General features: G+C 44.9%; 1 protein-coding gene across 1 annotated transcript in view; it reads left to right on the top strand.

Annotated features, from left to right (window-relative positions):
• Positions 1-676: 676 nt before the first annotated feature.
• LOC141105740 (pancreatic lipase-related protein 2-like) overlaps positions 677-19059 on the top strand; it is a 95966-nt gene continuing 77583 nt past the window's right edge. The window contains exons 1-2 of the mRNA XM_073595821.1: positions 677-843; positions 4917-4965. Coding sequence (XP_073451922.1) covers positions 4917-4965 — 49 coding nt within the window. The 5' untranslated portion in view covers positions 677-843. The remainder of the gene's footprint in view (positions 844-4916; positions 4966-19059) is intronic.

Raw genomic sequence — 19059 nt, 5'->3', positions numbered from 1 at the left:
CATATTTTATGATTTATATCACTTGGCTCAGGCCAAATTGAACTTTTCTATATATTAGGATGCCCAAAGAGTATAAAACAAGTCGAGTTTGGGTGAGACAAGATGGTTTTTATATAGGAATGGCTTGGCTTCTTATCCGGAATTTCCCATTGAAATGTATGGCTATCAAGGTGCCATATTTTATGATTTATATCACTTGACTTAGGCCAAATTGAACTTTAACTAATAGAAGGATGTTCAATGAGTATAAAACAAGTGAAATTTGGGTGAGCCAAGGTGGTTTTCATATAGGAATAGCTTGGCTTCTTATCCGGAATTTCCCATTGAAATGTATGGCTGTCAAGCTGCCATATTCTATGATTTATATCACTTGGCTCAGGCCAAATTGAACTTTAACTAATAGAAGGATGCCTAATTTATATGAAAGCAAGTCACATCTGGGTGAGCCAATATGGTTCTCATATAGAAAAAGTTGCTTATTCAGAATTAGCCCTTTAAATACATGGCAGTTAGGGAGACAGAAATGTTGTTAAAGTTTTATCATATATAATTTTATTGTAAACTGATGATTGTTTAGTAAATAATCACCTTTGTGAATAAAGATCCGATCTGAATAAGAAGCTCACCGAAACAGGAGCCACCTTCTGCATTCGAATAAGAATCTGGCAGAATAAGGAGAGAACTTCAGATTCATATGTGCTTGGCAGAGGGCCTACAGGAACTTGGACTGAAAGCGATTTGCTAGAGGGCATTGCCTGTGGAGTCTGGGATGGAGAAGGATCTTCTCTCTCACTGATCAGTGTTGACTGGAAGCTGAGTGGATGACATTTGCCCTTGGACACTGTAAGTAAAATTTTTGCCTAGGATGCCAGGTGTGTATGTGCTTTGGGGGCTAATGCCAGAGGTTGCTGAAAGGACTGGGACTACTCATACAGAGTCTCAGAATAGTTGACTATCCCCTTTATCCCCAGCTAAGGATACTGCTTTAAGAGACTGTCCTATATCTGCTGCTTTTTGGTGTATTCTGCATACTATTCCTCTCTCTCTCCTGTTGATTGCAGCAATAAATTTATAAAAAGACATCCCCTAGTTTGAGTCTGTATTAGTCATGTGCTTTTAACTGTTTGTGACAGGCAGCCTCTGTACTCTTGTGGGAGAACCTGTCTATTTCCAGTGGCCCATCCATAGGTGTGCACAGCTTATTGCATTAGGGTGTGCTCCCCAAAGCTCAGACACACATGCGTGCATTTATATCATATATATATATATATATATATATACGCTTATAAATAAATGTGAACACACATAGACTGGTGCCAGTAGGACATTGGAAGTTATCAGTAGTATTTTTATTATTTTATTTTTTCCAATATTTTTTTATTATAGTTTTACAATTTTTTTAGGAGCCCTGTTGGAGGCTTTGGTGAAATATCAAGGGTCTAAACAGACCCCTTATGTCTCACTTTTGAGACAGAGAAAGGGACTGAGGACAGAGATTCCCCATGCGCACCCCTATAGGCCCATCCAGGGGTAAGCGCTACACACACATGCACAGCAGGGACATTCTGCATCCATGGTGAACCACAATTACTGTATGATGTCACTTCCTTTTCCACTGCAAAGTAAATGAAGTGTGTTTTGTGCAAACATCTGCTAGCTGAAAAGGTGACAGTAGCAGGTACTTAGTGAGCACCATTGTAAAGACATCAGAAAAAAAAATCATGTCATCCAAACAACTTTCAGGAAATGTTTTATGCATTCCTTCCTTACTATGTTTAGCAAGCTTTGTACATAATTTGATTACCATAAGGAAGAACGTTTAGGTGAATTGTATGATTTTTATCACTTGGCTCGGGCCAAATTGAACTTTAACTAATAGAAGGATGCCCAATGAGTCTAAAACAAGTGGAATTTGGGTGAACCAAGGTGGTTTTCATATAGGAATAGCTTGGCTTCTTATCCGGAATTTCCCATTGAAATGTATGGCTGTCAAGGTGCCATATTCTATGATTTATATTACTTGGCTCAGGCTAAATTGAACTTTAACTAATAGAAGGATGCCTAATTTATATGAACGTTTAGGTGAATTTTCTCCTTTTCGCTTTGAGGGCTCATTCACACTGTATATGCTTTGTTACATTTGCATTGGTCAAAACCAAAGCACAACTGTTCTCTTTTTGGGTTGATTTACTAAAGGAAAATAGACTGTGCACTTGCTCCAGAGCTTAGTAAATGAGGGGAAACTCTGCTGATGTCCATCATCCAATCATGTGCAAGCATGATTTTTTCCCCTTGCATGCAATTGGGTATTCTTTGTAAATTGAACTTTACCTCATTTATTAAGATCTGAAGCAACTGTCCTTGCAAAGTGTACAGTCTATTTGCCTTTAGTAAACCAACACCTATGTGCCCTGCTCACACCATGTATGAGCATTGGTGTTTGTTGTGTAAAAACACAGCATGTCTGCATTTTTATCTCAGCACAATGCATGTCACCACAGCACATGCAGTTGAATGAATTGTTTTTTGTTACTTTTTAATAAATTAAAAAAAAGAAAAATCTAAACAGTGCAATGCATTTTAACAATGCATAGAATACATTACTCTGCCCCTACACAACACACACCAGGGGGGTATACCTCAAATGGATCATAATGCTCACCTGCTTGTGTGAATGGGTCTTAACTGCTAGCAGGTGGGTCAAAAACAACATTTCCTACTTCCCAATGAAATGATGATCTTTATAGTTCTATATAATGCCTCAGGGCAGTGGACTGAGGGGCTCCATGACTGTTGCGGGCTGCCTGCTGCGATATATATCCCCGCACTGTGCTGCTGAATTGCAGAAGGAGATTGATGTGGTCAAAGATATTTTGTTGATGGAGTCTACTGCTAGCAAGCTCCCAGACGGAGGTGCAGCTCTGCAGTCATAACCTCAGTTCAGGCACCTTACTTCAGTGATGTCACCGGCTCCTGAAATGAAATGGCTGCAAATACACTGAATCCCCTATCTTGCATGGTAGTCACAGTGCAGGGAGTGATATCACAGCAGGTATGGCAATAGCAGGTTCAGCCACTTGTCCAGGCTGACCAGTAGCACTGATTACTGCAGGCGAGGGTTTTCTTTGCTGGCATCATCTGTAAAAAAAAAAGTGGGATCAGCAGCCTTGGATCCGGAGGAAGCGCTCCTTAAGTCAAGATTCAAAGTCAGAGTTTAAATACAACTTCCCTAGCTGGAGTAATATTCATTTGTACCTTGGAGAGGGTGTAAGGTGAGTATGCTTTTGTTGGGGGTTGGTTGCTGTTGTGTGGATTTTTCATTTTCTTCTATTTAATAGTTTTGTATGAACGCAGCTTAGTGACATCTGGTGTGTTGGGTATGGAAATCCTGGGTCATGTTGATGGGCCTTATTAGTAATTGCACTAATCTAGATCTGTGTAATTGCACTATTAACTCTGCAGTCAACAAGATGTATAAATGTTATATCAAGCTAAATTGAGTTTCCTCAAATTATGACAAGCTTTTGGTTCTTTGGAGTATGTTTGGGTTATGGGTACCTCAAGTTCTAGAGATTCTGATTATCATTCTCACACTCTTGCTGAGCTGCTTTGTTTGAGTAACCATGAGTGTGAATTAAGAGAAACCAATTGCTATAAGCCTGCTGCTATGAGGTATAGGGTTCCTATAGGAATCTTGGTGGGACAAATGGCATTGACTTGTACCTGGTACTAACAGTGCCCTATGTCTCAGGGACTCTTTGATAATCTGATCTGTTTGACATGGCATGTGGTACCCAATATTTTATTTTCTGTCCCTTTTGCCCCATTGTCCTGTATTTTAATTTTCCAACAACAAAAAATAAATATTATTCTAGGCAATGGTAGTTGTATTTGGTCCACTGTGGCTTATATACTCTGATGTGGGGCTCCTATTTGAAAGTGTCAAGGAGGATTTTTACTAACTAAATCCCCCCCTTTTCTTTTCTCATTTTTTTTTTTGGGCTTGGTGCAGGTTTGTTTATTTCAGTCTACTGGACCTTGGAAAAAAATCCTGGATGGCCGTGCACCATAGAAGGCATCTGTATTGATATGAAGAAATAAAATCCAAATGCAGTCACCTCATGTACAGGGAGGAACAGGAAAAATAGCTAACATGTTTCACGCCCCATCATGGCACTTATTCATAGCTCATAGCTTTTTCTTTCCTCAAACTTGTGCAGAGCCGACACCTGTGAGTTTTATTAGGGTGGGTGTCTTGATACGGATTTGAGAGATTAGAGCGGCAATCTTTTCCTACTGGACCTTGGACCTGTGTAAATTGGAGAGAACAAATATGGCGTGGACCCTAATGTCATCTCCTCCATGAAGGTGGGGTTCTGCCAGCCTAGCAGTTTATTTCAGAGCAACTTAAGTGGTTAGAGACTGAACTATGCTGAAAGATCTGTAGTCTTTAATTGCTGACAGTTTGTCCTGAAACTGCTAATTGCTTGATTGTCATGCTAGGCTAATGGCTTAAATCAAATTGTACCAGTGACTGGAGTCCTGCAAACTGAGATGCAAAATTAATATTTTTCCTTTATTAAAATGGGCAGTGGGAACAAGTTTCATTCTGACATGTTTCTCACTAGGCTTCGGTGGAGACAAGCCGAGCCAGCATCTGAGATGTGATGTGGAGCCTCTCTTACCTGGAGCAGTGTGTGAAATATTGATGTTCAATGGTTGCTGACCCAAAATAAATGTGCAGATGTATCACTAGCCTGATATTTCTGGTCAGCAACTTGGTTGAGATGGCACTTTGACATGACAGCCAGGGGATTAGCATCTTTAGGCCATTTAGCCTTTGTATCTGTCAGCACAGAATTCCTCCTTTTTAATGGGATTTAGTTTGACAAGTTACCTGTATTTTCCTTTTTCAGATGATTGTCAAACTGGTTCTGGTGCTGTCCATAGCAGCTGCTATTAGAGGTATGTATTATTCCTTTATATGAGAATTCCTGCCTTACTTGAGGACAAATGTTGGGGTGTACAAAAGGCACACATGTTGTATTATAATTACCTTAAAGCTTAAATCCAGCCAAACTTTTTCCCCTTCGGACAGAGCTGGAAAGAACTAGTCTGTCAGGGATTTATTGCCATCTGTGTCTCTATTGGAGAGTTAGGATAGCTTAACTATTGGGGACTCAATTATAGCCATTGTAAACCATATGGTTGCATGGACCCCCACTAGGGAGGTTGCCTAATGTCTCCATTCTAGGAGAGCCGATGTTGGATGGACTGGATCATAATGTTTGCTTGCCACAGAGCTGTCTTCCTATCTGCGAGTAGCTTTATTGCCTTCAGAGCTTGATCCCGGTCAGCACTTTGATATGAGCCCTGTATGTTAATCTCAGAATGTTGTCATGGCTAGAACCTTATATACATATTCACAAAGGTACTAAAAAGTGGGCTGGAGAGCTACTATGAAGTAAGCTTGAAATGTAAGGTTTAAAGTAAACTTCTGCATTTCTGCCCTCTCTTCTCTGGCAACTTGTACCCACAGTAGGGATGAGCCGAACACCCCCCCCCCCTGTTCAGTTTGCGGCAGAACATGCGAACAGGCAAAAAATTTGTGCAAACACTGTTAAAGTGTATGGGACTCGAACGTGAAAAATCTAAAGTGCTAATTGTAAAGGCTAATATGCAAGTTATTGTCATAAAAAGTGTTTGGGGACCCAGGTCCTGCCCCAGGGGACATGTATTAATGCAAAAAAAAGTTTTACAAACTACAGTTTTTTCGGTAGCAGTGATTTTAATAATGCTTAAAGTGAAATATTCCTTTAAATATCGTGCCTGGGGGGTGACTATAGTATGCCTGTAAAGTGCCGCATTTTCCCCATGTTTAGAACAGTCCCTGTACAAAATGACATTTCTAAAGGAATAAAAGTAATTTAAAACTGCTTGCGGCTGTAATGTAATGTTGCCTCCCCCCCCCCCCGCCCATTACCAGGCCCTTTGGGGCTGCTATGGATATTAAGGGGAACCCTGCACCCAAATTAAAAAAAAAAAAAAAGGTGTGGGGCCCCCAGGCCCTATATACTCTGAACAGCAGCAGTATACAGGCGGTCCCCGAGTTACAAACAAGATAGGAACTATAGGGAAGGGTTATCACCCCTGTAACATTTGTTTAGCTGTCTGTGCCACTGTTTAGAAGATTTCACCTCACTTTCTGTCCCAATGACAATTGGATTTTGAAAATGTTGGGTTATTAGGGAAACAAGGATTGGTGATAAAGCTTCATTGGAGACTAGGGATGAGCTTCGAGTTCGAACATTGCCTGTTCGTCCGTTTGTCGAATTGCGAACGTTATGGGCCGTTCGCGCTAAATTCGAGCAGCGCGTCGTGGCCCATAATTCACTGCGGCATCGCAGTGCATTGCTGGCTGATGATTGGCCAAGCATGCACTATGACCCGCATGCTTGGCCAATCACAGTGCCGTCTGTACAGAGAGCTGTAATTGGCCAAAGCCAGGGTGGTTTTGGCCAATTATGGCTCAGGGGGTTTAGTACACGCCCCGCACTATATAAGGCAGCCTGCATGGCGGCCTTGTGTAGTGTGTTGCGGCGGCGGAGACAGATAGACAGAGAGACAGTGTAATTTGATTTAAGTTAGATAGAGTAGGCAGGCGAGTCAGTTAGCTGCACTTAGTGTATTGTGTATATATATGCTGTGTGTGTGTATGTATATATATATATATATATATATATATATATATACATATACACACACACACTGTATTCAGTTTAGCTAGATCCGTTCCTGTTATTCTCTTCCTACTGACAGGCAGGCAGGTGTTTTTACAGTATTTACAGTTGGTGTACTGTGTCCTTTGCACGGTGTGCACCTAAAGCTACCTGGAGAAAATTGCTGGTGTTCTTCTGATCCTATTAGTACCACAGGCAGGCAGCTGCAGTATTTACAGATAGTGTACTGTGTCCTCTGCACAGTGTGCACCTAAAGCTACCTGAAGATAATTGCTGGTGTTCTTCTGATCCTATTAGTACCACAGGCAGCTGCAGTATTTATAGTTAGTGTACTGTGTCCTCTGCACAGTGTGCACCTAAAGCTACCTAAAGACAATTGCTGGTGTTCTTCTGATCCTATTAGTACCACAGGCAGCTGCAGTATTTATAGTTAGTGTACTGTGTCCTCTGCACAGTGTACACCTAAAGCTACCTGAAGACAATTGCTGGTGTTCCTTTGATCCTATTAGTACCACAGGCAGCTGCAGTATTTACAGTTAGTGTACTGTGTCCTCTGCACAGTGTGCACCTAAAGCTACCTGAAGACAATTGCTGGTGTTCTTCTGATCCTATTAATACCACAGGCAGGCAGCTGCAGTATTTACAGTTAGTGTACTGTGTCCTCTGCACAGTGTGCACCTAAAGCTACCTGAAGACAATTGCTGGTGTTCTTATCCTATTAATACTACAGGCAGGCAGCTGCAGTATTTACAGTTAGTGTACTGTGTCCTCTGCACAGTGAGCACCTAAAGCTACCTGAAGACAATTTCTGGTGTTCTGATCCTATTAATACCACAGGCAGGCAGCTGCAGTATTTACAGTTAGTGTACTGTGTCCTCTGCACAGTGTGCACCTAAAGCTACCTGAAGACAATTGCTGGTATTCTTCTGATCCTATTAATACCACAGGCAGGCAGCTGCAGTATTTACAGTTAGTGTACTGTGTCCTCTGCACAGTGTGCACCTAAAGCTACCTGAAGACAATTGCTGTTGTTCTGATCCTATTAATACCACAGGCAGGCAGCTGCAGTATTTACAGTTAGTGTACTGTGTCCTCTGCACAGTGTGCACCTAAAGCTACCTGGAGACAATTGCTGGTGTTCTTCTGATCCTATTAATACCACAGGCAGGCAGCTGCAGTATTTACAGTTAGTGTACTTTGTCCTCTGCACAGTGTGCACCTAAAGCTACCTTAAGACAATTGCTGGTGTTTTCATACTAATAATACTACAGGCAGGCAGTTGATTCTGCTAGCTGCAGTATCAGTATATTTATACATCCCAGCTTTGTGAAGCTACATCTCACTGCAGGGCATTAGTATGTCTGGAAGGCCAACAAGGAGAGGCAGACAGTCACAAGCCAATAAAAGAGGGCAAGCAGGCTCTGTGTCTAGAGGCAACAGTGCTGGTCGTGGAGACGATGCATCCTCATCAGCACGTGGCCGTGGGACACGCTTGTCCTTTTTTTCGTCAGCTGGCCGTGTTGAGCCGCAACATGCAGAAGACTCGGTAGAGTGGATAGCCAAGCCGCCCTCATCCTCCTCATCCTCTCTCACCCAGGCTCAGGATACTTTGTCTGGCAAAACAGCTGCCAACGCGGCCTTTTCCCTTGGCTCAATGGCATCAGTCACTCCTACCCTAGCCCCACCATGTCCTCCTGAGGAGTCCCCCGAACTGTTTGACCACAGTGTTGAGTACATGCTCCAGGAGGGTACCCAGCGTTTTGAAGGCTCCGATGATGGTACCCAGCTAGAGGAAGGCAGTAACTAGAGCCCAGAGAGAGGGGGTGCCCAAGAAGGACAGCAATCTGGCAGTCATGTTCCCGCAGCTGCAGCATACTGCCAGGTTTGCTCCAGTGATGAGGAGGGAGGGGATGATGAGGTCACTGACTCCAATTGGGGGTGCCTGATAGGAGAGAGGAGGAGGAGGCACATCTCCAACGAGGCAGGATGCCCTCCAGGGGCCAGCTTAAGGGCAGCACACTGACTGCATCACACCGCAGAGCTCTGCATGTGCAGAGCGCTACTGTTTCGCGTTATTCCAAAAGTTCTTTGGTGTAGGTCTTTTTTGAGACGAGTGCATCAGATCCCACTGCTGCTATTTGCAACATATGTCTCAAGCGTATCCCGCGTGGCCAAAACATCACCCGCTTGGGCACCACATGCTTAACCAAACATATGTCGACCTGCCATGCAGTTCATTGGCAAACGTACCTAAAAGACCCACACCAAAGAACAAAGCGGACCTCTCCTTGCTCCTCATCAACTGGGATCCCCAACCCCACTATACCTTCAGTCCTCTCTGAAACCTGCACTGAGAGGAATGAAGCTGTAGAATTAGGTGTGTCACAGCCAAGTACTTGCGGGCAATCTAGTATTGGTACACCAACGTCAGATTGTACCAGGCAAATTTCCCTGCCCCAGCTGCTGCACCGCCAAAAGAAGTTCGCTCCCAGCCATCCACATGCCCAGCCCTTGAATGCTAGCTTGGCTAAATTGCTAGCACTTCAACTGCTGCCTTTTCAGTTGGTGGACTGCCCCCTTCCGTGATTTTGTGGAATGTGCTGTTCCTCAGTGGCAGGTTCCCAAACGCCACTTTTTCTCATGGAAGGCTCTCTACCGGCATGTGGAAGGCAATGTCTTGGCCTCGCTGGACAGAGCGGTCAGCGGTAAGGTGCATATTACCGCTGACTCATGGTCCAGCAGGCATGGACAGGGACATTGCCTATCTTTCACCGCGCACTGAGTGACTCTTCTGGCAGCTGGGAAGGATGCAGGACAGGGTGCAGTAGTGTTGGAGGTTGTTCCACCACCACGCCTCCAAAATTCTACTAGTGGTGATTCTGCCACACCTCTCTCCTCCACCCCCTCCTCTTCTTCTTCCTCCATGGCCTCTACCTGTGCTGATTTGTCCTCGGAACCAGCGGTGCTCCGTAGGCGTTCAAGGAGCTACTCAAGCACGCAGGCAAGATGCCATGGGATGCTTGAGCTGGTGTGCTTGGGGGACAGGAGCCACACTGGGGCAGAGATTCTGTCAGCTCTGCAGGGGCAGGTTCAGAGGTGGTTGACGCCACGCCAGCTTAAGCCAGGTATGGTGGTTTGTGACAATGGCACCAACCTCCTCTCTGCCCTCCGACAGGGACAACTGATCCATGTGCCCTGTTTGGCTCACGTCCTTAACTTGGTGGTTCAGCGGTTCTTGGGCAGGTACCCGGGCTTACAGGATGTCCTGAGGCAGGCCAAGAAAGTCTGCGTGCATTTCCGCAGGTCATATAATGCCAGTGCTCGGCTGGCTGCCCTCCAAAAGGATTTTAACCTGCCCAAGAACCGCCTAATCTGTGACATGCCCACCAGGTGGAACTCAACGTTGGCCATGCTGCAGCGGCTGCACACGCAGCAGAGGGCCATCAATGAGTACCTATGCGACTATGGCACCAGGACAGGGTCAGGGGAGCTTGTTTTTTTTTCCCACGCCAGTGGGCTCTGATCAGGGATGCATGCACTGTCCTGTCACCATTTAAGGAGGCTACGAGGATGGTGAACAGTGACAGTGCATGCATCAGTGACACTGTCCCTCTTGTCCACCTGTTGGAGCACACGTTGCGTGGATTAATGGACAGGGCACTTGAGGCAGAACAGAGGGAGGAAGAGGAGGACTTCCTAACCTCTCAAGGCCCCCTTTATCCAGACAGTGTTCCTGCGTGCCCACCAATCACACAGGAAGAGGACGAGGAGGAGTATTGTGTCAGCATGGAGGTTGAGCCTGGCACTCAGCATCAGCAGCAGTCTTCAAGGGATCATTTAAAGTCCGAAGAAACCCATGGACTTGTACGTGGCTGGGAGGAGGTGGCTGCGGATCATGTCTTCCTTAGTGACCCAGAGGACTCTGGACCGAATGCCTCAGAAAACCTACACTGTATGCCTCCCTGATCCTGCAAAGCCTGCAGAAGGATCCTCGTATTTGTGGTATCAAGGGGAGGTATCATTACTGGCTGGCAACCCTCCTTGAACCACCTTACAAGGGTAAGGTGGCAGACCTTATCCTGCTATTGCAGAGGGAGCAGAGGATGAAACATCTTCGGGAGGCCTTGCAGAAAGGTTTGTGCAACGCGTTTTCAGAGCCTGGGAGGTTACAATTTCCTGGTCCTTCTGGACAACGTGTTGCTAAGCCTTCGGTCAGTCACAGAAGGAGTGGTGGAGAAGGTGGCCGTCTGAGCAATGCGTTCACACAATTTTTTAGTCCGCAGCCCCAAGGTATGATCGGTTCCAGCAACCATCGCCAGCGTCTGATTCACATGGTGCAGAAGTACCTAGGGGCAAGATCTGACTTGGACACCTTTCCCAACGAAAATCCTCTGGGTTACTGGGTCTTGAGGATGGATCACTGGCCAGAGCTTGCACAGTATGCAATTGAGCTACTGGCCTGTCCTGCATCCAGCGTTCTTTCGGAACGCACATTCAGTGCTGCTGGAGGCTTTGTAACCAATCCCAGGGTGCGCCTGCCCACCGAATCGGTCGATCGGCTGACCTTCATAAAAATGAATCAGTCTTGGATCACCAGCTACCAAGCACCTGATGCTGATGTAACCGATTGATTTTTTTTTTAATGTGAGATCACTTCAAGACTGCTGATACTGAGTGACTATCCTGTTATGCTGAGTGACAATCCTCTTCCTCCTCAATTTTCATGCTGATAGCTTGTAAGAACATTTTTGGTTCTGGGCACCGACACCAGTGGCCAGGGCCCAATTTTTCTGCCCCTGTTTAACAGGGGCGTGTAATTACAATTTTTGATGCAATACTTTGCACCAGGGCTCTTTCCTGCGCTCCAACTATAGCATCTGTGAGGGGTTGCAGTGTTGTGGCAGCAGTGGCTAAGGCCCAATCTTTCTGCCCCTGTTTAACAGGGGCGTGTAATTACAATTTTTGATGCAATACTTTGCAGCAGGGCTCATTCCTGCGCTCCAACTAGAGTATCTGTGAGGGGTTGCAGTGTTGTGGCACCAGCACCAGTGCCCAAGGCCCAAATTTTCAGCCCCTGTTTAACAGGGGCGTATAATTACAATTTTTGATGCAATACTTTGCAGCAGGGCTCATTCCTGCGCTCCAACTATAGCATCTGTAAGGGGTTGCAGTGTTGGGGCACCAGTGCCTAAGGCCCAATTTTTCTGCCCCTGTTCAACAGGGACATGTAATTACAATTCTTGATCTAATATTTCACAGCAGGGCCCATTCCTGCGTCCACCAAGAGTAACTGTGAGGGCTTACAGTGTTGTGGCAACACCACCAAAGGCCCAATTTTTCTACCACTGTTCAACAATGGCATGTAATTACAATTCTTGATCTAATATTTCACAGTAGGGCCCGTTCCTGCGCCCACCAAGAGTAATGCCCCGTACACACGGTCGGACTTTGTTCGGACATTCCAACAACAAAATCCTAGGATTTTTTCCGACGGATGTTGGCTCAAACTTGTTTTGCATACACACGGTTGCACAAAGTTGTCGGAATTTCCGATCGCCAACAACGCGGTGACGTCAAGCACGTACGACGAGACTAGAAAAGGCCAGTTCAGAACCAAGCGCGGCACCCTTTGGGCTCCTTTTGCTAATCTCGTGTTAGTAAAAGTTTGGTGAGAGACGATTCGCGCTTTTTCAGACTCGTGGCTTTCAGATCGTTTTCTGCGGTTCAGTTTGTGCTTGTGGGTTTGTATCTGCTCTTCAGTACGTGCAAGCAAGTTCCGCGTGACTTTAATTAGTCATTGTGTTCTTGTTCGTTCGTTACTGTTTTTCAGGTCGCTCTTCACAGGCCTTGCTGTTTTACAGTGCTTTCTGTTACTTCGTTCTGAGCAGCCGACCGTTTTCTAGCCATGTTTCGTATACGTACTCCTCATAGAGTTTGTGCTGTGCGGGGGGCTTGGTGTTGGGGTCCTGACCTTGACACAAGTCCAGTCCATGAACAGGGTGGGGAGGAGTTCATGGACCAAGAATTGGTTGCTTCAGCGTGACCAGTTCTCTCATATGCCTTTACTCCGTGAGATCCGTGAGAATAATCCTGATGATTTCAGGAACTTTCTCAGGATGACGGACCCCGTGTTTCACCGTTTGTTGGCTTCGCTGACCCCCTATATCAGCAGGCAGGATACCTGCATGAGGCAAGCCATCACTCAGGAGCAGAGGCTCGTCGCTACCCTGCGGTACTTGGCGACAGAGAGAAGCCTGCAGGATTTGAAGTTCTCAACAGGCATCTCCCCCCAGGCTCTGGGGATCATTATCCCAGAGACCTGTTCTGTCATCATCCAGGTCCTGCAGAAGGAGTATATTAAGGTAAGATTTTTATCCTTTAATATCACATTTTATTGAATGTTTGCTAATATATTGTATTTCTTTCCTCATTACCTAATTACCATGATTGTAATATGCTGTGAATGTCCCCTTTGTTCTCATGCATGCTGGATTTTTATGTAATCTTTTTTTTTTGTCCTTCATACATATTTGCCTTCACTAACCTCCCCAGAATGGTCTACAGGCCCTATATTCACCTCATGTAGTCACTTAAAACAATGTATTTTATCAGCTCCATAGTAGTGCTTTACCCCAAACACCCCCTAAAATTTTTTAAAATGTGATTTGTGCTTTAAATTCAGGCAGAGTGCCAGAGGCTTTGTTTTTTAGTGTCCCCAAATCATTTTTATTAACCCTCCCTTCCCCCAACTGCTAAGTCAGCTGATCTCAATTCTCTATCTATCCTCAATCATCTATCTGCTGACTTTGCCAAACCCAGACACACTATACCCACCTCTTTACTGGTCAGATTTATGGATGAATTCCCCAAAGCATGTAGTGCAAGGGCCTGCCTGTATACTTTCAAATGGTACTGTTTTAAGTTTTTCTATCCTATTATTATCTTTATAGGTAATAGCAGAATGTCAAAATGTGCTCTAATGTGTACAATGTGTATTTATATCTTTGTATGACACTTCTTACCTGTCCAGTGGGCTGCCAATAGTGTAACTAAGGAGGGGCTGTTCCAAGTAATACCCTGTATTTAGGCATTCATCTCTCAATGAAGTGAAGAGGGTTACCTGTCCAAGATCCCCCCCCCTATAATGTTAGAAATGGCCCATGAGAGGGGGTGGGAGGGGGAATATGATAGGTGTACTTTATACTTTGGTGTTGTAAAATTCCCCTTAATAAATGTGATCTGGATGTTGGCCAAGAATGTTTGTGTCTAATCTGCTTTCCATGGTTATGTGCAAAAATAATAATGTTTATTTTTTTTCCTCAACAGTTTCCTTCCATGCCACAGGAATGGCAGACTGTGGCCTCCCACTTTGCCCAGCGGTGGGACTTTCCTAACTGCGGAGGGGCAATTGATGGGAAACACGTCCACATCGTCCCACCGCCCAACTCGAGGTCATACTATTATAATTACAAGGGGTTCAATAGTATTGTGATGTTGGCGGTGGTGTCGGCTACTTATGAGTCCCTGTATGTGGACGTGGGGAAGAATGGCCGGATGTCCGATGGTGGAGTCATTGCCCAGACAGAGTTTTACAGGCGTCTCCAGAATGGCAGCTTGGACTTGCCACCTCCAGAAGACAATGTGGAAGGACTCCCAATCGTCTTCGTTGCGGATGAAGCCTTTGTGCTGGGGGACCATCTTATGCGGCCATTCCCGATGAGGACCCTCACCCCGGAACAGAGGGTTTTTAATTACCGGCTGGCCAGAGCCAGAAGAGTGGTGGAGAACACATTTGGAATCATGGCCAGCCAGTTCCGCCTATTTCTGACACCCATCCCTATGGCGGAGTATAAACTTAATCATCTAATCCTGGCGTGCTGTGTTCTACATAACTTTTTACGCAAACATTCTGCCAACTATGCTGGCTTAGTTGGGCCTGAGGCCGGAATGATCAATGAACCAACCCTGATGGCGCTTGAAAGTGGCCGTCCTGGCTTGCCCTCCCTGAGTGCCCGTGATGTCCGGTTAAGATACCTTGAGTTCTTTGTGGGTAGGGGGGCCATCAATATGCCAGACAATTTGTGAAGCCTTTATCAAATAAAATCCAAAAAAAAAACAAATCTTTGGTGTCATTTCCTGCTTGTGTTTGTTTTACCTGACCCTGACAGAAATGTGGGGAGTCCTGAAAATGGTGTGATTGTGTAACCTTATCTAAAGCACTGTTGGATGTTATCTACTAAAGGCAAAGACACTTTGCACTACAAGTGCACTTGCAAATGCACTGAAACTGCACATGTAGTGCAAAGAGGATTTGCCCTTAGGGAATAACCCACATTTTCACAGAAAACACCAATTACATCACCACCAAAGTGTAGTAGCGTTGACACAATAATCCACACATTCTTCATTAACAATCATTTTAATACCAGCACAATCACAGGTGCATTTAGAAAAGGTTTTTAAAACAAACCAACATGTTTGTTGTATAACAATTTTTGGGGTGGAATTATCACAAATAGAAATGTCCATTTAAGATAAAACAGGCATGTGTAAAACCAACAAGAAAGACACAAATCTTGAACTTACAAAGTTCACATTTGGTAGAACTTGAAGGCAATATCAGACATGAGTATTTAGGTACTGTGTTTGATATTGCGTTCAGATGGGGTGAAGTCACTCCAGGAAAAGCCACATTTGGAAGATGCACACAAATTTCCCAATGTCAACATGTGCGACCTGCCATCACGGGGGATCAAGGGACGTGTTTTGGGGAAGAAACCCCTTCCTCTCAGCTACTTTATTATTGAGGAAGGGGTTGCACCCCCAAAACGCGTCCATTGATCTCCCGTGATGGCATATAGCATATGTTGGCACACTGTGTGCATCCTCCAAATTTAGTTGTTAGAAAAATCCCTAAAACATTTTTACATTTGTAGAACACAAAAGAAGAAAGTGATTTTGAGGGGTTTTAAACTCGCCCTAAAACATCAATGATGTTCTTATTTTTTTGGATAACATCATTGATGTTTTTCTTGAGGTTTTCCAAAGCTAAATTACACCCCATGATCTCCCCGATCAGAATCTGTGCACTTTCTGATGTGAAAGGATCTGGATCCACAACATCACGATCACCTAAAAAGAGAGCAAAACCAAACAGGTATCAAAAATATGCCGGCATCCATGTCTTACCTGAGCGTGTGGTCGCAGACACTCACCTGTTGTGGTGACTAGTTCCACCACGTCTTCCTCCTCCTGCTCTTCTTGGGTTGGGGGTATTTCCCCTTCTTCCAGAGGGGGGGGGCTCTGGTCTCCTCGGATGAGGGGTGTCCTCCGAGTCTTTTCTCCCCTATGTAAAACAAAAATGCTATAGTTAGCACACAGATATTTGATGGCAGAACTATAAAGATGAAACATTGCTTGGAAGTGGGGTACAATTGTCATTTTTAGCAGAGTTCCAAGATGTAGCATTTTCAGTGTCCTTTGTCAAGCTTCAATACTTTACCTGTCTTGTATAAGCTTCACAGATGGAGACCCCCCTATAGTATACACTGGAGCACCTGTGTGGGTCCCCTAAGAAAAATGAAAAATGGTGTTCTTGTGTCCCACACTAGTGCTCCAGTGTCCATATGTGAAAACAGCTGCTGAGTGTCCTCTCCTTACACAGAATCTAGTTTTCATTTTATTCTAGTAACAAAGCCATCTACACCACCAAATTACAAGTAGGGCGTAAAAAATGTGGCCAAATGCATATGGCCAAAACAATGGTGTTTTATAGGCCGAAAGAAAAATGTTTGATACGAACTAATAATGTGCCCATGAACATGAAAGTTGCCATTTTAAAATGTACACTTTTAAGAAAAGCACATGGAGCAGCACGAACGTAAGAAACATAAAGAATAGGAACACAGCACAACTACTTACTTTTTTGCAGCACTCTCCGGATCTTTCTGTACTGCTCATGTTCTCGTAATTTGAGGTCCGACCACCGCTTCCTGAGCTGATGTTTCGATCGACGTACCCCGAAATTCCGGTGCAGACTCCTGACCACTTTCACCATGATCTTGGCCTTTCGGACATTGGGGTTGAGGTAAGGTCCATACTTTCCATCATAGTCGGCCTTCTTCAGGATGTCCACCATCTCCAACATCTCCCCAAAGGACATATTTGAGGTCTTAAATCTCCTTCTGGATCGGGACGTGTCCGGATCCGGGCTTTCCTCCTCCTCCTCGTTCCTGTAATTAGCACGCACCTGTTGTGTATTCGCCATTTGTTCTTCCCCCACTGCGCAGAACGAAAAGGGGCGGGGAATAGACTAGAAAGAACGTCAGGGGCGGGCGGAGTTACACGCATGCGCAGTGTGTATAAAGCGTAACACGTGTGCGTATTACATACGATCTGTGAGCGGAGGAAGGAGCATTGGAGGCGCCGATAGTAAGAACGAAGGTAAGAGACATACTTGTGCCTATACTGCTTCTACATTGAGGCCTATATTGTAACAAGATTAGGAGAGTTTTGCCTGACATTAGGGTTTGTCTTGTGTTGTGTCTTGCAGTGAAAATGGATATCTTGAATGATACAGACTTCATGGCAATATTCATTGACATGTTCAGGGAGCTGCCTTGTCTGTGGGAGATAACCCACCAACATTATAAGAACCAAGCAAAGAGGAAGGCAGCGCTGGATCAATTGTTGGAAATTGTGAAGCAGGTGATCCCCACGGCAGACATCACATTTTTGAAGATCCTAATTGGTGGCCTGAGGAGCACATATGTAAGGGAGCGCCAGAAAGTCCAGGATTCGCAGAGATGCGGAGCAGCAGATGACATCTATGTCCCCAGGATGTGGTACTATGACAGGCTGCATTTTCTGGCAGGCCAGACTGAACCCAGGTCATCACTCTCCAGTCTTCCTTCCACGCTTCCTCCCACCTCCGGCTGAGGCTTCTGACGCCCAACCTGGGCCTTCCAGGCAACAACATGTGGAGGAGCCCAGATTGAGCCAGGTATAGCATTCCTCTAAATATTTCTGCTTGTCCAACCAATGATGTTAACTAGATGTTAGTTTGGAGTACTAATTTATGATTGTGATTGATGATGCAAAACATTACAACCATGTCCTTTTTTCATACACAGGGAAGTCTCAGCCAGGAGGCAGCCGGGCCAAGCAGGCTGCCTGATATGCAGGTCCCTCCCCTACACCTGCAAAGAGAAAGTGGCAGGAGGAGGAGTACCCCAGAGGAGGCTGCCATAGGCCTCTTTTGGAAGGCCACAGAGGCCCTGGGAGCACCACACACCGTGGAGGAGGACTTTGCTGCCATCATTGCCTGTAAAATGCAGCGGATGGAGGAGGCCCAACAACTCATGTGTGTCATTAATGTTGGAGGCTCTCAATAAGGGGTTGAGGGCCCAAATAACATCTGATACCCACCTTTGTGACCTCACACATGGTCCTCCTCCTCCTCCTCAAGGTCCTCCTCCTTCTCCTCCAGGTCCTACTAGTCCTCCTCCTCCTCCAGGTCCTACTCCTCCTCCTGCCACATCTCCAACAGCAGAGCCACAGCCAGGAAGGAAGCGTGGAAGGAAGACCAGAAAGTGAGGACCCTGGATCCAGTCTGGTCTGGCAAAAGATGCAGCCTCTTGTGGTACCACAGCCTGGGGACACAGATGTCATCTGCTGCTTTCCAGATCTCTGGGACTTCTGGACCAGACTGAACTCCCTTATATATGGACTCCTCAGGCCACCAATTTTGATGTTCAAGAATTGATGTCTGCCCTGGGGGTCAAAGGCTTCGCTAATTTCAACTGTTTATCCAGCGTTGCCTCCCTCTTTGTTTGGTTCTGAGCCTTTAATAAAGGAATTTTGGTTTCAATTATACTTTCCTATGTGTGTTTTCCTTCTAAAAGGACAGTTTGTTTGTGAGGATTCAGGTACATTTCAAAAATACAATGTGAAATTAACAAGGGACACCAACACCAAACAATCTCCTTGAGATTAAATAATACAAGATAATAAGGGTTTTGTGGTAACTTGACACACAAAACACACACAAAAATATTCTGGAGTGAAACTAAAAATAAAATAAAACAAAGATCAGCCTTTGAAAAAATACAAACATAAAATCCAAAAAAAATCTGGCTTTAAAAAAAAAAATATATATATTTTTGTCAGATGTGACAAATCAAAATATATTAAGGGAATCCCGATAAATAATAAAGAAAGAAGTTTGTGAGAAGTCTGTGTGAATATGAGCAGCAAAACTACTTCATTCTTCTCACATTATAAAGAAGAAGAGAGTGCGCTGTATTAAACCATTTTTAAC

The sequence above is a fragment of the Aquarana catesbeiana genome, linkage group LG08, assembly GCF_042186555.1.
Source record: "Aquarana catesbeiana isolate 2022-GZ linkage group LG08, ASM4218655v1, whole genome shotgun sequence".
Lineage (NCBI taxonomy): Eukaryota > Metazoa > Chordata > Amphibia > Anura > Ranidae > Aquarana > Aquarana catesbeiana.
This window is presented reverse-complemented; position numbering and strand designations above follow the sequence as displayed.